The sequence below is a fragment of the Bos taurus genome, chromosome 4 (assembly GCF_002263795.3).
Source record: "Bos taurus isolate L1 Dominette 01449 registration number 42190680 breed Hereford chromosome 4, ARS-UCD2.0, whole genome shotgun sequence".
Classification (NCBI taxonomy): domain Eukaryota; kingdom Metazoa; phylum Chordata; class Mammalia; order Artiodactyla; family Bovidae; genus Bos; species Bos taurus.
This window is the reverse complement of record NC_037331.1, coordinates 104,723,488-104,739,798: the sequence shown is the minus strand read 5'-3', so window position 1 is coordinate 104,739,798 and position 16,311 is coordinate 104,723,488. Positions and strand designations below refer to the sequence as shown.

Below are 16,311 nucleotides of genomic sequence, written 5' to 3'. Positions count from 1 at the left end.
CATTTCTTAAGATCAGTGGTGTTTCTCTTCTCTCTTCCAGGTGACATTACTAACAAGGAGGGCAGGGGACCCTTAGGATTCTGGTCTCCCATTTCTTCAAGTTAAACTTGCCTTCATTCATTCTGTAAGGCAATACCTTTAACCTGTACTTACTTCTGAAACGTTTTAACTGTTTATTTCCATTACTTCCAGAATATGTTTCCTTTAAAAAAAAATTACACTTGTGATATTGTTATTTATAGTAAGAAACATACATTAGGTCTCCATCCCTGTTGCTGGCACACAGCTCCTAAAGCCCCGAGGATTTCCTAAGAAAAAAGAAGAACAGGAGCATCTTTGGTTCTACCATTTGCTCCTTTGTCATCAGTTTCTGAAATTCTGAAAGACCTCCAGCTCCATAAAGGTGGAAGAAGTATCTTATTATTCATAACAAGCCCTTTTCAAGCACACTAGAATTTATGTTAATGAGGTAGTTTTGGAAAGTCACTAAGGATGGGGGGCTGGTTGTTAAGGGAGTCAGCCAGGTGATTAGAGGGTTGGAACTTTGAGTCTCATGCCCCAGTCTTCTGGGGAGTGTGGAGGGAATGGCTAGTGATAGAATCATACTTACGTAATGAAGCCTCCATAAAAACCCTAAAGGACATGGTTTGGAGACTTTCAGGGTTGGTGACTTCGCACATGATGCAGTGGTAAAGAACTGTCCACCAGTGCAGGAGACCTGGGTTTGATCCCTGGGTCGGGAAGATCCCCTGAAGAAGGAAATGGCAACCCATTCCAGTATTCTTGCCTGGAAGATCCCATGAACAGTGGAGTCTGAGGGCAGGCTATAGTCTATGATGTCGCAAAAGGGTCAGATTGAACTTAGCGACTAAACAACAAGGGTTGGTAAACACAGAGCTTCTGGGAGATTCTACTGGCTGCAGAGGACACAGAAGGTCTGCATCTCGATCCTCATCCCAGGCCCTATGTGTCTCTCCCACCTGTCTGTTCCTGAGTTAAATTCTTTCCCAATAAACCCTTCATCTAGTAAGTAAATTATTTTCCTGAGTCCCATGAGCTGCTCTAGCAAATTAATTGAACTCAAGGAGGAAACCTCCCGTTTATAGCCAGTCAAAAGCACAGGTGACAACCTGGACTTCTGACTGGTGTCCAAAGTGGGGAAAATCTTGTGGGACTGAGCCCTTAACCTGTGGGATGTGACACCGTCTCCAGGTAGACGGTGTCAGAACTGAGTCAAATGGTAGGACATCTGATCGGTACCCTCTGAGACGTGGAGAACTGCTTGGGAGTGTTGGATGACACTGACCAGACACTGATTATATTAGTGCCTACGTCTAGGCAGGTCTTCTCGTACAATGCCTGTGCATGTGTGCTTGCTCACTCAGTTGTGTCTGATTCTGTGTGACCCCCAAGGACTGTACCCTGCCAGGCTCCTCTGTCCATGGAATTCTCCAGGCAAGAATACTGGAGTGGGTTGCTGTGCCCTCCTCTAGGGGATCTTACCAGCCCAGGGATCCAACCCACCTCTCTTACATCTTCTGCATTGGGAGGCGGGTTCTTTACCACTAGCGCCACCTGGGAAGCCCCATACGATGCCTAACACTGTGCATGTCTATCAGCAGAGGCTGCCAGTCATGGTGCTCATCACTGTCATGAAGATTACACACAGAGCCACTGGACACCATACAGAGACACAGCAACGTGCCTCTTATTCACGGATCCTTCCTCTTGCTCAGATATCCCACCTTCAATGGATATGTCCCCTTTTTGATGCTCAGCATCTACACCTCTTCCTGGGGCTGGAGAACTGTCTACTCTATGACTCTTGGTGGAAGGCAGGGCCCGTCAACCAAGAGGGAAGCTAAGGGCTCTAGAACATGTTTTCCTGGTCCCCTCAGATGGTGCCTCCACTTGGGATTCTGACACTGGGGGTACCGGCTGGAAGAAGCGGGTACCTGGGGATTCATCCTGATGACAAAGGCAGCCCAGCCATCTTCGGTCTCCAGGGTAATAGCAGCAACCGGCCAGTTGTGGTGTCGAGTTCAGATTGGAACGGGTATGATTCTGGCCAATTTAGCTGCTCATCTCTTCCTGCCTGCGCTGTAGGGTTCCAGCTACTCATGTCTTTTCAGTAAATGGCTTTTCCACTTATACCAGACAGAGCTAGTTACTCTGGCTTAAAACTCAAGATACTGACTGACTTTATCCTTAAAAAGCACCTACCTCCCATCACCTTCGGCCTCCCACCATCTAGGGAAGATGTCTTCCCCAGGAGTGAGCTAGAAACATTTAAAAGGCACATGGGTGGAAAAGAGCTGGAATTCTAAGGTAGGGATAGGGATGATGAAGACTGTTAAGAGAAATTTCTCTTCTTACTAAGCTAAGAAATAGGATGGCAAGTTAAAATGTAACCAGTAAATTGAGCATCTTATAAAGTCTTTAAAAAAAAATGTTATGAATGTCAACACTAGGAGAAAAAGAACAATAGTTTCCTGGTTTTTCTCTGAATCCCTCCCCATGCCCCAGCCCCCAATGTGAAAAGCATGTGCCTTTGGCTTACATGTGCTTGAAATGTTCACTGTCTATTTCCTTCAGGATTACAGTTTTCTGTCTGTTACCTACATGAGTCATTCAATTTTTTTCCCCGTACAACGCCTGAGGGAGAACCATCATTTACCATTCAAGAGCACAGGGTTGACCCCTCTTCCCCAAGCAGACACAATCACTTAAAACACACAACATGATCTTCTTTATTTAATTGTTTAATCAGTTTACATTCCACAACTGACAGGTTATTTATTTTTATTTTTTCCATGAACAAGTCATTTAATTAATTACCAGACACTTTTTTTTTTCTTCGATCGATGGAAATACAGTATTTCTGCCAAATTCGAAAAAGAAAATTGCAAGATGCAGTCAGTGTCAGAAGTCCCCAAATGCTCTCTGCTTCCTCAGTTCTTGCAAAGTCACAGGAACCTGGCAATTTCCCTTTTCATCCCACCCCTCCCACATCCCTGTTAAATTCACCTCTCAGAATAGCACAATAGTTTTGAGATCTGGTTTGGATCACCTTTCCTGTAATTAATTAACTATGAGAAGGAACAGACAGTACAATAGATCTGATAAGATGTAGCATTCTTGTTAAGATTAAACAACACGTATTCACATCGTATCAGAACAAATTAACATAATATTTAATCTTATTTTTAGCACCAATAACCACAGGAATTGCTACCTCCGAGGGCAGAGGTGATGTTGGAATCCTGCAGAACACGTCACACCTTGTCTAACCAATCAGAAAGCACTATGCAAATTAAAGGTAAATCAATGTCTATTGACTGAGCAATAATCTGGTGGACCATAAACACTCCAGGTGTTTCGAGAGTTTTGTCGGCTATGGTCCCTGTCTAATGACCATATATAAAACATACTCACCGAATCAGCTCATTCTCTTTTGCTCAGTAACCGAGGGCTCAGAACGTGGTATTTTAAATGAACCCAACCATGTCATATTTGGTCTTCTAAATGCTTTGAGAACGCCCAGGGGTTGTTTGCTTGCATTTTATTCTGTACTTGGCACTAAAGATCTCACTTCTTGTCTCCACCCCCAAAAGAGGTTTCTTCAAATCTAAGGAAGGCCTCCAGGCAGGGAAGAGAGGTGGGCAATAGTAGACCCTGAGTCCCAGTGTAAGGGACAGAGCCTGTCATTGTCACCTCCTAGGAGACCCAGTCTGCCTGTGGCCACTGCTCTTTTAGCATTTAAGGAAAGTAAGGGGTTGAGAAAACAGCTCTGAATGTTGGTGAGATGCTATTAGCAGGTGACTGGACCAGGTGACAAGAGGTTGTGGAGATCTTTGTTCCTGACAAAGACAAGGTCCGTCTGGCCCTCTCTCTACCCTCAGATAAAGGGCATCTAGATAAAGGATAAGCTAGTGCTCCTATAGCTGAAAAAAGTGACTTGCTTTGTGGCTTCTAGAACTCTGATGGGCCATCTGGGGCTGTGTCCAAGGGCAGCGCTGAACCTCTTGGCCAGATGTGACGTGTTTGACAAGCAGTGGTCCTCTCCTGGGCTAGGATGGCAGCCTGGACATCACTCCTGCACTTTCTACTCAGGGCCAACACGGATCTCCAGCCTATTAGCCATGAGGTCTGAGTGACTCATAGGTGAGTGGGGATTCCAACTCCTAACCAAGAGTCTAAATATTTGCTGTCTTATATATGGTAGCTGGTGGCCTTGTGGGATTACTGAGCTCTGGAAATGTAGCTGCTTCAAACTGATGTGTTTTCTAAGAGCAAAATTCACATCAAATTTTGAAGACTTCATTTGGAAAAAAAAATAAAGAACATCAAATAGCTCAGTAATTTTTATACCGAGTCCATGTTGAAATGATACTTTTTGATTCCATGTTGAAATGATACTTTTTTTTTTGATATGTTGGGTTAAAACAGGTATTAAAATTAATCTCACCTGTTTCTTTGGACTTTTAAAAATGGGGCCACTAGGATATTTAAGATGGCATATGGTGCTTGCATTGTATCGTATCTGCTGGACAGCACTGCCCCCAGAAATGATCACTGTGGACCATCAGAGAGCAGAAAGTTTGGATTGATAGTATCATGGAGGAGGAAGGGTTAGGTCACTGGCTGTTTGGTGTGAATCCTGCCCCTGAAGCAGCTAGTCTTCTCAATCCTAGGGGAAGGCAGCTCTTTGTATTATAGGATTACCTGCCCATGTTCCTCTTTCCTACTTCCTCTTCGGGGTGCCCAGCCTTTGGGGGATCCTTCTCTGCTGCCATGCTGAGGATGCCCTGTGATTCTGCCATTTCCTCCTCCAAAAGTTTTCTTTATCTTACCTCCACCGCCCCCCCATCCCCTGCTGCCCACCACCTCTCCCCTCCCCTCCCACCAAGGCTTTCATCATTCTGATTCGATCGCATCCTTAGCCAGACCCCCTGCTTCCGACAGGAGCCGCCAGATTGGTAGAGTAAGTCACAGATTACAAAGCAATTCACACACATCATCTCCTTTGAGACTCTTCCTCCTACTGACAGCGCTCTGTCAGTAACGATAGTAAAATGAGATCGTCAGAGTGGGTGGAAAGGCGTCTGAGAATGAAAAGGTAGATAAAAGGCTTTGGACTCAGCACAAACTGGCTGTTAGCTTGAGGTTACTTTCCGAGGAGTGAAAGCGTGGGGCGAGAGCAGCAAGGAGGGGCTCTAGAATGTACCTCCCATGGTAAGTGCGCTCCAGCAAGGGTTCGAAGCCTTTCCCAAAATAGCAGCAGGATGGCCAAGGTGACTGAGCACCCCAGGTGCACTGGAAGCCCCCCTGTTTGGCTGAGAGGACGCAGAGACAGCGGTGAGGTAACAAGATTCGCCCAGGGCCCCGAGCGAGCCAGTGACAAAACGATTAATACCACCCCCGGATCGGGCCTCTGTGTTGACCTTCGCAATAACCTTCACCTTCACACTTGGATGATTTACTTTTACTTTTCAGAAAAAACGTTTCACTTGAAAGGCCAAAACCTTTCAAACAGAGAGTTCCAAGCAGACACTCGTGACTGTCAGAGAAACAACCAGAAAAAAAACAAAAACAAAAAACAACCTCCTGGGCCAATGGCTTCCCTGCCTCGGAATCCCACCGACTCGGGGTTTCCGGGCAGTCCACATAAGTCCTCAGAAAACTGAGGGCTACAGCAATGCATTTGTCTAGTCTCAATTCCCTCCCCACTATTTTCAGTTTCCATTTTTATTTGTACATTTTTACAGATAGTCTTGAATAGCAAAACAGTCACACCATGGGTGGAGATGGGGAAAGAGGAGGAGGAGTTATGAAAGCTCTGTATGTGAAAGGCAGATTTATAGTCACAGCGACACAGACACACAGATACACTCAGGCCAGAAAAGGTCTAAGGTGACCCAGAGAGGAAGGGAAACGCATAGCCAGGAGAGGACAGAGGTGCACAGAGGTCCCCAAACACCCAGTCCTTGCAAGTGAAGAACAGGGGTTGCAATTGCTGAGGTTGGTGTCTAGCAGAGTGAGGCCAGGTTTGAGTTACAGCTGTGGGACCCCCGTGCTGATACCCAGTTTTCTGTTTCTCAGTGGTGAACACACACCCCCTGCGGTTGGGTGGTTCCTCCATCCCTGGCTGGGCTCCAACCATATTGGGAGCAATGAATGACTCAGCTTTCCCTTAGAGCAGGTCTCATCGTAACACTGTAAGCTGATCCCCTGCAAAGCAGAAAGCATGCTGACCCTTTGGGAAACGCAATCTTTCCTTGTTTAGAACCTAGGATTGAGTTTTCCCCCAACAGGATCGCGCCCAGAACAACTCCCAGTGAATGCATCATAAGAACCTATCAGAACCCATGTGCTTCTGACAAAGCCATCTTCTTCACCAACTGACCAGAGAAAGAAGATCCCAGTGGCTTAACACTCATTCCCATCTTCAACTTAAAAGACCATTAGAATGTTTCAGAAATCTGATGTGTTCCCAATCCCTTGGGCAAGAACAGCGAGAATTATTAACACTAGGAGAATGGTAAAAAAAAAAAAAAAATAAGGCATTGAATACATGTCTTGGTTAACAGTTAACTGTTTTAGCTCATATATGCTATTTTCTACATATGGTTTACTTATTTCATCGCCTCTGGGAATAACAAAGAGGGATTAAGAGTGCTCTTGGCAAAATCGACTTTGGATAAAAGGAAGGAAGCCTGAGAGTGGGTAAATTAAGGAGCCGACTTCTCTGAGGAAGCTGGATGACTGAATAAAATCCACATGCTTAAGTTGGACAGTGCGTCCTGTTCAGCAGCGGTCCTCCAATTCTAGGTTATCCTTTCTGCAGTGAAGCTCAGAGACTACGTGGAAGAATCCCATTCAGTGGGGGCTTGCCTGCTGTAGGAGAATCGGAACAGTGTATAATTTATATGACACTTGTGGTTTGCAAATAACTTTGCAGTGTCTTGGTCACCCTTAATATACCATGAGGTAAAGTGTTATCACTATCCTCATTTTGTGGATGAGGAAGTTCAAGTATGGAGAATACACAGTGCCCAGAGTCACCAATCATTTGAGTGCAGAACTGAGATGAGATGGACAGTAACTGTGTTACGCAAGTGTAGCTGAATTAGTGAGTTACTCTGGCTTCAGTACTCTTGTATCTATCATTAGATTGAGATGGCACTCCAAAAGAAAAGAAATAGGAAAAAAAAAAAAGGAGGTGAAGGAAATCACCAAGTAGGAAGCTCTTAGCTCTGTTCTACACTGCCCCTAAGCTCTGGCATTGAGCCACTTCAAAGGCCTGTTTGCTACCTCTGGGGGCACAAAGCCCTACGCTCTCACTGCCTTGAACACAGGCTCAACTCCACATGACCCCATGGACTGTATCCTGCAGGCTCTTCTGTCCATGGAATTTTCCAGGCAAGAATACTGGAGTGGGTTGCCATTCCCTTCTCCAGGGGAACTTCCAGACCCAGGGATCAAACCCGGGTCTCCTGCATTGTAGGCAGATTCTTGATCATCTGAGCCACTAGGGAAGCCCTCAATTCCACACAGACCAGTATGGTTCTGCAGTCATGGGCTGCACCCCAGGCCCCAATTGCCAACCCAGAGACACCACCGATTGGGCAGGTATCGGGGCTATGGCCATTATGATGTCTCACAGACATGGAATTATGAACAACCTTCTAGGACTTTTTTTCTTTTGTATTTTATTTTTCTAATTTTCTATACCACCAAGGTGACTGTGTTGAGGGACATCTGGAGCTTCTGTGACCATCGATTCAGGGGGGCTGGTTTAAAACTCTGTCCCCTTACTCTGTTACATAGCAGCTGGAAGACAGCACAGAAGCCAACCCAGCTGTTATGTACCAACTACTTCTATCTGTGGTCAAATCACCCCATGACTCATCATTCCGCCCTGGAAAGGGCTGGATGAGTCCCTGGGAAAGACTGGTCCCTGGTGTAGAGGGAACATACTTTGAAGAACGGCTTCTCTTTAGTTACGAGAAGCAAGCAAACATCCCTCACAAATCACACCAAAGATGACCAGAGTGTACTTCTTCCTACTTCTTCCCTCCCCAGATACTTGAAAATCAGTTCACTAATGCTCTCATCACTGACTCGATGGACATGAGTTTGACCAAGCTCCAGGAGTTGGTGATGGACAGGGAAGCCTGGCGTGCTCCAGTTCATGGGGTCCAAAGAATCAGACACGACTGAATGACTGGACTGAACTGAAACAAACGCGCTCAGAGTAACCCAGGTGAAGAGTCCATTCTAAACAACTCTGGCTGGTGTACTTGATTTCATGTCCCTGAATCTGACTCAGGTGGGCAGCTTTGGAGCCCTAAGCAGCCCATCCTCCCACTAAATCAGGACAACGACATGAAGTTCTTTAATCTCGGACCTCTCATCGTGATTGTGGATGAATATTAAGACGTACAGCCCAGACTCAGAGTCTCAGGGCACCTTCTTCCCTCATCAAAGGAAAGGCAAGCATTGCTAGGAGGAACTGCTCACTCCCAACCAGAGAATATACCCGAATGGCACCGAGGCCCAGGGTGCCACATATAGACATGTGAAGCAGGAAGGCTTTGTCTTGATATGGTGGAGTCACTGAGTCTTTGTGACTTTGTGATCCCTGAAATGAAAAAGGTCTAGTTCTTAAAAGGCTGGGGCTTGCAGGAGGATTTGAAGCTTGAACAGGCACACTTGAAATTTTCTTACACTTTGATGCCAGGGAAACACAGAACTCATGAAACCTACAGCCCCAACAAACAAGGAATGGGGGGAGGGGGGCGGGTGCTGCTTGGAGCATATGAACCTCTCTGAAGACAAATTCCTTAATTATTTTAGTTGACTGAAGTTGATGCAGAGGGAAAGTGGAAGTGAGTAGAGAGAAGGGAATAGCAAACAGAAGAAGAAACCAAAACTCTCAAGATGGGGAGAGAAAGAAATAGGACCTCTTTCCAGGCAGACACCCCACTTTCCTGAATCCCCAGGGTCATAGGGCAAGGAACAAAAGCAGAAACAGGCCCTGGGATCAAGGTTGACTTGCATGGAGCTCAGAACACATATACAGTATAGGCTTTGTCTATACATCTGTAGGGAATTTGACCTTGACCTGGGGTGTGGGCTGGTCGGTAAGGCTGCTGACCGTGAATCCCACCAGAGGGCTGGGTCCTACTCTGACCTGGGGTGAACAGGGTCTGAGCTAAAGAGGCTCACAGATTGAGCCTCCTCCTTCCTTTCTTCCTGGTCTTCTTCCTCAGCCCTCACAGCACGACAGCTTCAGTAGGAGCTTGGGGTGGTATGTCTTCATCTGGGATCAAGTCCCTGTGCTGGAGGGATTGAGGTCATCAGGGCGGTTCTCCCACAGCCAGGACTGGCCACCTGCCCAGGGCTTCCATCCTGTCTGTGTGGCTAGGCCTTTCCTGGTCCCGAGCAGACACAGACGCAGAGTGTGCGCATCTGTACCTTTCTGGCCCCATGACCAAAAAAGCAGGTCCAAGCTCCTGCTCTGCTGATGGTGAGCTGAGCCCAGGCGGTTTCCTTCTTTCCTAGGAGTTCTCCTAACATTTTAGGGACACTTCAAAGGGATGCAGCAGGCTGTGTTAAAGGTCTGTTATAAAGATGACCTGATGCAAAGAGCTGACTCACTGGAAAAGACCCTGATGCTGGGAAAGATTGAGGGCAGGAGGAGAAGGGAATGCCAGAGGATGAGATGGTTGGATGGCATCACTGACTCAGTGGACATGAGTTTGAGCAAACTCTGGGAGACAGTGAAGGACAAGGGAGCCTGGCGTGCTGCAGTCCTTGGGGTCACAAAGAGTCAGACACCACTCAGCGACTCAACAACAACGATAAAGATGAGCAGTCGGAGAGAGTGGATGATCTATTTATGGCAAGCACGGGATTTTCAAAAAAGGGGTATAAATCACAGGTTGGTGAACAGTACTGGTTCCTTAAGAAAAGTTACTTAAGAATTTAAGTGACTGATTACAAATTGCCCTGTTTGGAATTTCTTTCTCCATTTTTCCACAACTGGGAACTAGCTGAAGTTCGGACCTGGTCACAGACAAGCCCTCTGCCCCAAATGGAGGCTGGTGGACACCCATCTCTCCCAGCCAGGTGGAGCCCAGTCCAGATACCTGGAAGCGAGGCACAGGTCTCTCAATCTGAGATACTTCCCCTTACCTTTCCTCAAGCCCAAGTACGCCTTTCCCCTGAAGCGGGAAATTGAACTTTTCAAAGAAAATTATTTTTTAAAAATTCCCTAAACAATTGAAACACTGGGTTCTCCTGAAAATTCTCTCCTTTCTCATAGAATAAATCCTCTGTTTTAAAAGTCATCCTTAGAGGTACAATTGGGAGCTAACAGCATTTCCCGCCCAGTCATGTCCCAGCACCCCACGCACAGGGCACTCACACGTGAGCCTTTGTGCAGAAACTGACCCATGTCGCTAGCAACGAAGTCTTGAGTAGCACACCCAGATCTGCGTCCAGGTGTGCACTGACACAAATGTACACAAAATGCACCAGAGATACACACACACAGAGACCCACACTCACACCCATCCGCGCACATCAGATGCCCTATTTGGATGTGAATTGCACACACACATACACACACAGTCAAAAAGAGCAGATGAGGACAGAGGCAGGACTTGGAGCCTGGTGGGTGGAAGAGTGAGAAGGGAAATGGTTCATAGGTGGGGAAAGCGGGGAGCCAGAGGGGAGACGGGGCAGAAGACAGGGAGATGAAACAGAGGGCATGGCTGGGGGAAGGCTGCTGAGTGAGAGGCAAAGTGCCCAGAGCACATTCAGTTATGAAGCAACTGAATCCTCGGCTACGCAGTGGACCCATGGCTGGACCGCTCGGGGAATTCACTCTTTGCCTCCCAGGGCTGCGCGGCCCCTGTGGGGTCACCGAGGTGACCACTGGCCACTGCTGCCCACTCCAGCCAGCAGATCCCGTCCCCACAGCTTTCACAACCCTCTGGCCGACATCACAGCTCGCCAACACCTACAGTTCCAACATGCTCACCCGAGCCTGGGACACTGGGCTGGATCGAGGCCACCTCTGCTTGGATGCTAGCCACCACGACGGCGATTTTGGGATTCATGGCCTTGAATATCAAGAGGGAAAGGACGAAGATGGCAAGAGTCAAGAGTTCTCTGTGAATTTACACAATATCATACAAATTGGAGCCCATGGGACATGGCGGCTCTCTCTGCATGGGACCCATTTTCTCTCGTCTGTACAGAGGTCGCCCCTAGCAAAGGGCTGGATGTCCAGTGACAAAGGACAGCTTCCGTGACGGAAAGGGAAAGGTCTCGTTTGGTGTACAGACTTTATCCAGCGGTAACTGAGGCCACTCCCCTTCTCCCTCTTGATCCGTGCTCCCTTCCTTGCTCATGGCTTGTGTGCCCAGATGTGTCTTGAACTTCCAAAGTTAGGGGGCCAAGTCCCGTGGCACCCCAGCCCTGGGACGTGCAGCAACACAGGTCCTCTGCCCAGTGCTCTTGTTCTTGGTTCTGCCCTCGGGGAATTTCAGCTGCACTAAAAATAATAGAAAAATGCAACACAAATGATAGAAATCCCACACTCAGAAAACACAGACGCACACACACACACAGCAGGGATGTCAAGCTGCAGAACTGGCACCCACAGAGGCCCACCCTCATGGTGCTTCCTAGTTCCTGGGGCCTCCATCCTGGGCCATGAAACCACCAAAAATGATAGACAACAGTCATGATCCAGCAGTATTTTAAAAAGGTGAAAAGGAAAAAAAGGAAACCATCCAAAGTTGTTGCACACATACACGCACGCGCGTGCGCACACACACACACACACACCAGAGGGTTATTCCAAGGCTCCGATCTGCCCAGGGAGTGCAGGTTGGGTTCAGGGCAGGGCAGCCTCTTGTTTAACTGGGTGTAAGGCAGCTGGAAGGTAAGACTGGGCTTTCTGAGCATCCACGGAAGTGTCCTTTCATTGATGTGGGTCTTGCCTCTCAGCACGGCGTTCTCTCCCCCTTCCCACCTCCGGAACTTCATCCAAAAGTTTGGCAGCAGAGAGAAAACTTCCTTCTCAGTGTGTTTTCTCTTCCACTTTCTGGTGTGTCGCTGGTCGGCCAGGAAGGAAATCAGAACAGGAAGAGCAAGAGAAGAAAATGGTTCTGGAAATGGCCTCGAAGATCTGGTTACATTCTATGAACTAAGGGCGTTGTTTCTCTGCGATATGACCGGGGTTGGGGTGGTGTCCCCTCCTGTCGGCTCAGGGGAGGGCATTTTCTTGTCTATACCTGTGCCACCCTGGACCACAGGCACCGTCTCTTCCCAGCCTCCCCCCTCCTCCCAGCCTCCCCCCTCCATGCCCCCATCCTTGTGAGTGGTGGGAATCAGGACCCTGTCTTTGAGGGGTGATGCTCACGTTGTCCTCAAGAAACCACGGAGTCAGAAGTTACGAATCGATGGAAGAGCCACGTGAGGGGAACACCTTCCCCCATCTCGGTGATGAGGCGACACACAGTCCGGCGAGATGTGGGTGCCTGGGCCGACCCCCACTCTGCCTTGGCACTGGCATTGTCTTGATTGAGTTTTGTCATATATATGTATATTATATATATATTTATATATATATATGTGTGTGTGTGTGTGTGTGAGTATGGGCTTGTTGTTTTAGCACACTGTCCCGTTCTCGGGTCTGGATTTGGGGCAGTTGGTCCTCGGGACAGGTTGGACAGAAGGGGCCAAGGTACAGAAGAATCCCGAGATCAGAGTGAGGCCCAGGCCCCCCCATGCACAGAACATGGACCATCCGTAGCCATGGCTGATGTCATCAGGGAGTCCGTACAGGTAGCGGGGGTAACGTGACAGCTCAAAGTTGATCCCGGCCACACAGGTGCACAGTGAGATGATGCAGAAAGTTCCTGGAGGGGGAGGGGAGACACAGGGGAGGGGGAGGGGACAGCGGAGAAGGCGAGGGGAAGGAGAGGAAGAGAGAGAGAAGGGAGGTTTATTACATTGTTTTATTTTCTTGAATAAGAAAAATGAAAAGGTGCAGGTTAAGGGTAACCTGCTGATGAGATCAATATTTGGAAACATTCAAGAAGAGGGAAATAGTATCAGGGCTGCCTCACGCTCCAATAAGTGCCTGGTCTTGGACAAACTCAGGACGTCTCTCCTTTGGGAAAATCCTAACAATAAATCACAGGCCAGTTTATGTAGGGTGAAGTAAAGCAGAGGAGCATTCAGCTCATTTTTTGAAAGCATTTAAAAGTCACTGTCTGTCTTTGGAGACACAGAAAACACCCCCTTCCCTACTTCTTTAAAGAGAAAAACATTCCTTTCTTTTCCACATACAACGTCTTACACGATATTGGGTTTTCCTTTAATCCATTTACCAGCCAGTCGTCCAGTCCTGGAAGCCTTTTCCCGTAAGACAACATTCACCAGAGTGTTTCTGGTGGAACGCCAAGCCTAGGAGAGAACTCCTTTATGACGAAGCAGAGGCGGTAACTCTGGGAAGCTTTGTACGTGGCTTCTCACCCACGAAGACGCATAACCCACAGTCAAGGAAGTTAACCTGTCCCACTTAGTCTTATGAGGTATTTCACAAACTTATTTTATGATGCTCCTTAAAACAAAGAAAAAAAACATTGCTTAGGAACTTTCCTTGTGATCCAGTGGCCAAGACCCCACACTCCCAAAGCAGGGGGCCTGCAATTCAATCCCTGGTCAGGGAACTAGAGTCCACAGGCCCCAACCAAAGATCCCATATGCCGCAACTGAGACTCGACACAGGCAAATAGGAGACAAAACTAACAAACCCAAAAAACTCAAGAAAAACAAAAACAAAAAAAACCATTGCTCATGTTAACCTCCAGCGAGAAGGCTGCTACAAGAGACAGAATGTTATCAAATAGGATCCTAAGCCCACTTTTAGCCAACAGAGATGTGATGTGCCAAAAATGAGTTTAAGAGCTTTTCTTGATATTCCCTGTGTCTTGTTTGCTCTGTCACGGCAGACGGGACAGTAACAGCCTGAAGAAATATGCAGCGTTTGGGAAGGCTGGGTGGAGCTGATAGAACTGCAGGGGCCCAAGCACTTCACTGGCAGTGGTCTATGTTTCCAAAGGTCACTAAGTCAGGAGCAGAGCAGCAGGCAGTGTAGAGGCAGGGAGTCCAGGGAGGACCCTGCTGTGTCAAGAGGAGAGAGGAGGAAGGCGCAGGGCAGGATGAGTGACTGTTTAGTGAATGACGGTTGGTAGAGGCAGCTGAAAGGAAAGGGGGGACTTGGCGTAAATGAAACTGTGTGTGTGGGAAGCATGTAGGCGTATGTGTTTGTGTGCATAGCGACAGCCGTTGTGTACAAACACGTATGGTACCATCACTCCTTGGGAGAACAGTGGTCCCAAACTTGGGGGGTTACAAAGCACCCAGGGTCCCTCCTGCTTTGCTCTGGGGTTCAGACAGAATTCTAAGTGGGTGCCCAGGGTGGATTACATCTCACCCCAGAACTTCTGAATCAGAATCTTGGGGGACAGGATGGGGCGCTTTCCTTTCCAAAAGTTCCTCAGGTGATTTCTGTTGATCAGCCTAGTGAGACCCTGTGTGAGGGCAGAGGTTCTGTGTATAACCTTGAGACATGGATCCAGGTGAGGGAAGAAGCAGAGAGGGTAAGGAAAGGAGACAGCAATGGGCTGGGAGAGCCAGAGCTGAAGAATGCTCCATTTTGACACCAGTTTTCAAGAATCCAAATTCTTGGATACTTGGGCCTCAAGTATGTGTTCAATTTCTGGTTTAGAAACCTGGTGTGCATGATATTGTTTACTAAAATTTAGATTTAGGAAAGGAAATAGGGGAGAGAAAGAGACTGCATGCATGTGTGTATGTGTATGCTGAGTTCAAATCTGAGCTGCCCTTGGGATGTTGAGGCACTTGGGACCACAGGTTTGGAGCCTGGTAGAAATTTCTGAGCTAGAGATGTGGACTGAGTCAACATCTTGTAAGTCAAAGCTCTGGATGTGACTGAAGTCACCCAAGAGCTCTCTATAAACTGTACCTACACAGGATACTTTACAAAAGGGAGACATTTCTTCTCATCAAATGGGGCACAGTCCTCCTGATTAAGTCCAGTGATCTGTTCTGGGAGAGAAGGTGGACCTCAAGAAAATCGATCTTGACCTTATGATCTTCACAAGTTGCCAGTAGCTGATAAAACTTGAGGGACACTATTTTAAGCATGTTCTGCAAGCAGAGATGGGAATACCAGACCACCTTACCTGCCTCCTGAGAAACCTGCATGCAGATCAAGAAGCAATAGTTAGAACTGGACATGGAACAATGGACTGGTTCAAAATTGGGAAAGGAGTATGTTGAGGCTATATATTGTCACCCTGGTTATATAACTTATATACATCATTCAAAATGCTGGGCTGGATGAATCACAAGCTGGAATCAAGATTGCTGGGAGAAATATCAACAACCTCAGATTTGCAGATGATACCACTCTAATGGCAGAAGGCAAAGAGGAACTAAAGAGTCTCTTGATGAAGGTGAAAGGAAACAGCTGGCTTAAAACTCAACATTCAAAAAGTTAAGACCATGGCATCCAGTTCCATTACTTCATGGCAAATACATGGGGGAAAAGTGGAAACTACGGAAGATTTTGTTTTCTTGGGCTCCAAAATCACTGTAGATTGTAACCACAGACATGAAATTAAAAGATGCTTACTCCTTGGAAGAAAAGCTATGACAAACCTAGACAGCATATTAAAAAGCAGAGACATTACTTTGCCAACAAAGGTCTGTCTAGTCAAAGCTATGGTTTTTCCAGTAGTCATGTATGGATGTGAGAGTTGAACCATAAAGAAGGCTGAGCACCGAAGAACTGATGCTTTTGAATTGTGGTGCTGGAAAAGAGTCTTGAGAGTCCCTTGGACTGCAGGGAGATCCAACCAGTCAATCCTAAGGAAATTATCCCTGAATATTCATTGGAAGGACCAATGCTGAAGCTCCAAAACTTTGGTCACCTCATGTGAAGAGCCAACTCATTGGAAAAGACCCTGATGCTGGGAAAGATTGAAGGCAGGAGGAGAAGGGAACGACAGAGGATGAGATGGTTGGATGGCATCACCAACTCAATGGACATGAGTTAGAGCAAGCTCCAGGAGATATAGGAGAACAGAGGAGTCTGGCGTGCTGCAGTCCATAGGGTCGCAAAGAGACAGACATGACCTAGCAACTTAACAACAAGAACTGCAAGCAGAGTGGACAGGACAGAAAGAATGTGGTTGATAA

The 16,311-nt window shown here is 47.3% G+C and overlaps 1 protein-coding gene across 2 annotated transcripts in view; it reads right to left on the bottom strand.

Moving 5' to 3' along the window:
- Nucleotides 1-2,726: 2,726 nt before the first annotated feature.
- TMEM178B (transmembrane protein 178B) overlaps nucleotides 2,727-16,311 on the bottom strand; it is a 423,271-nt gene continuing 409,686 nt past the window's right edge. Inside the window, exons 4-5 of one of the 2 annotated variants that reach the window (XR_234430.4) lie at nucleotides 11,863-12,938; nucleotides 2,727-11,566 (exon numbers count right to left, since the gene is read on the bottom strand). Coding sequence is in view for 1 of the 2 variants with exons in the window: in XM_005205919.4 (XP_005205976.1) it covers nucleotides 12,688-12,938 (251 nt within the window). In the remaining variant the exon portion in view is untranslated. Of the gene's footprint in view, nucleotides 12,939-16,311 lie in introns of both variants that reach the window. The other variant, XM_005205919.4, reaches the window with a different exon arrangement.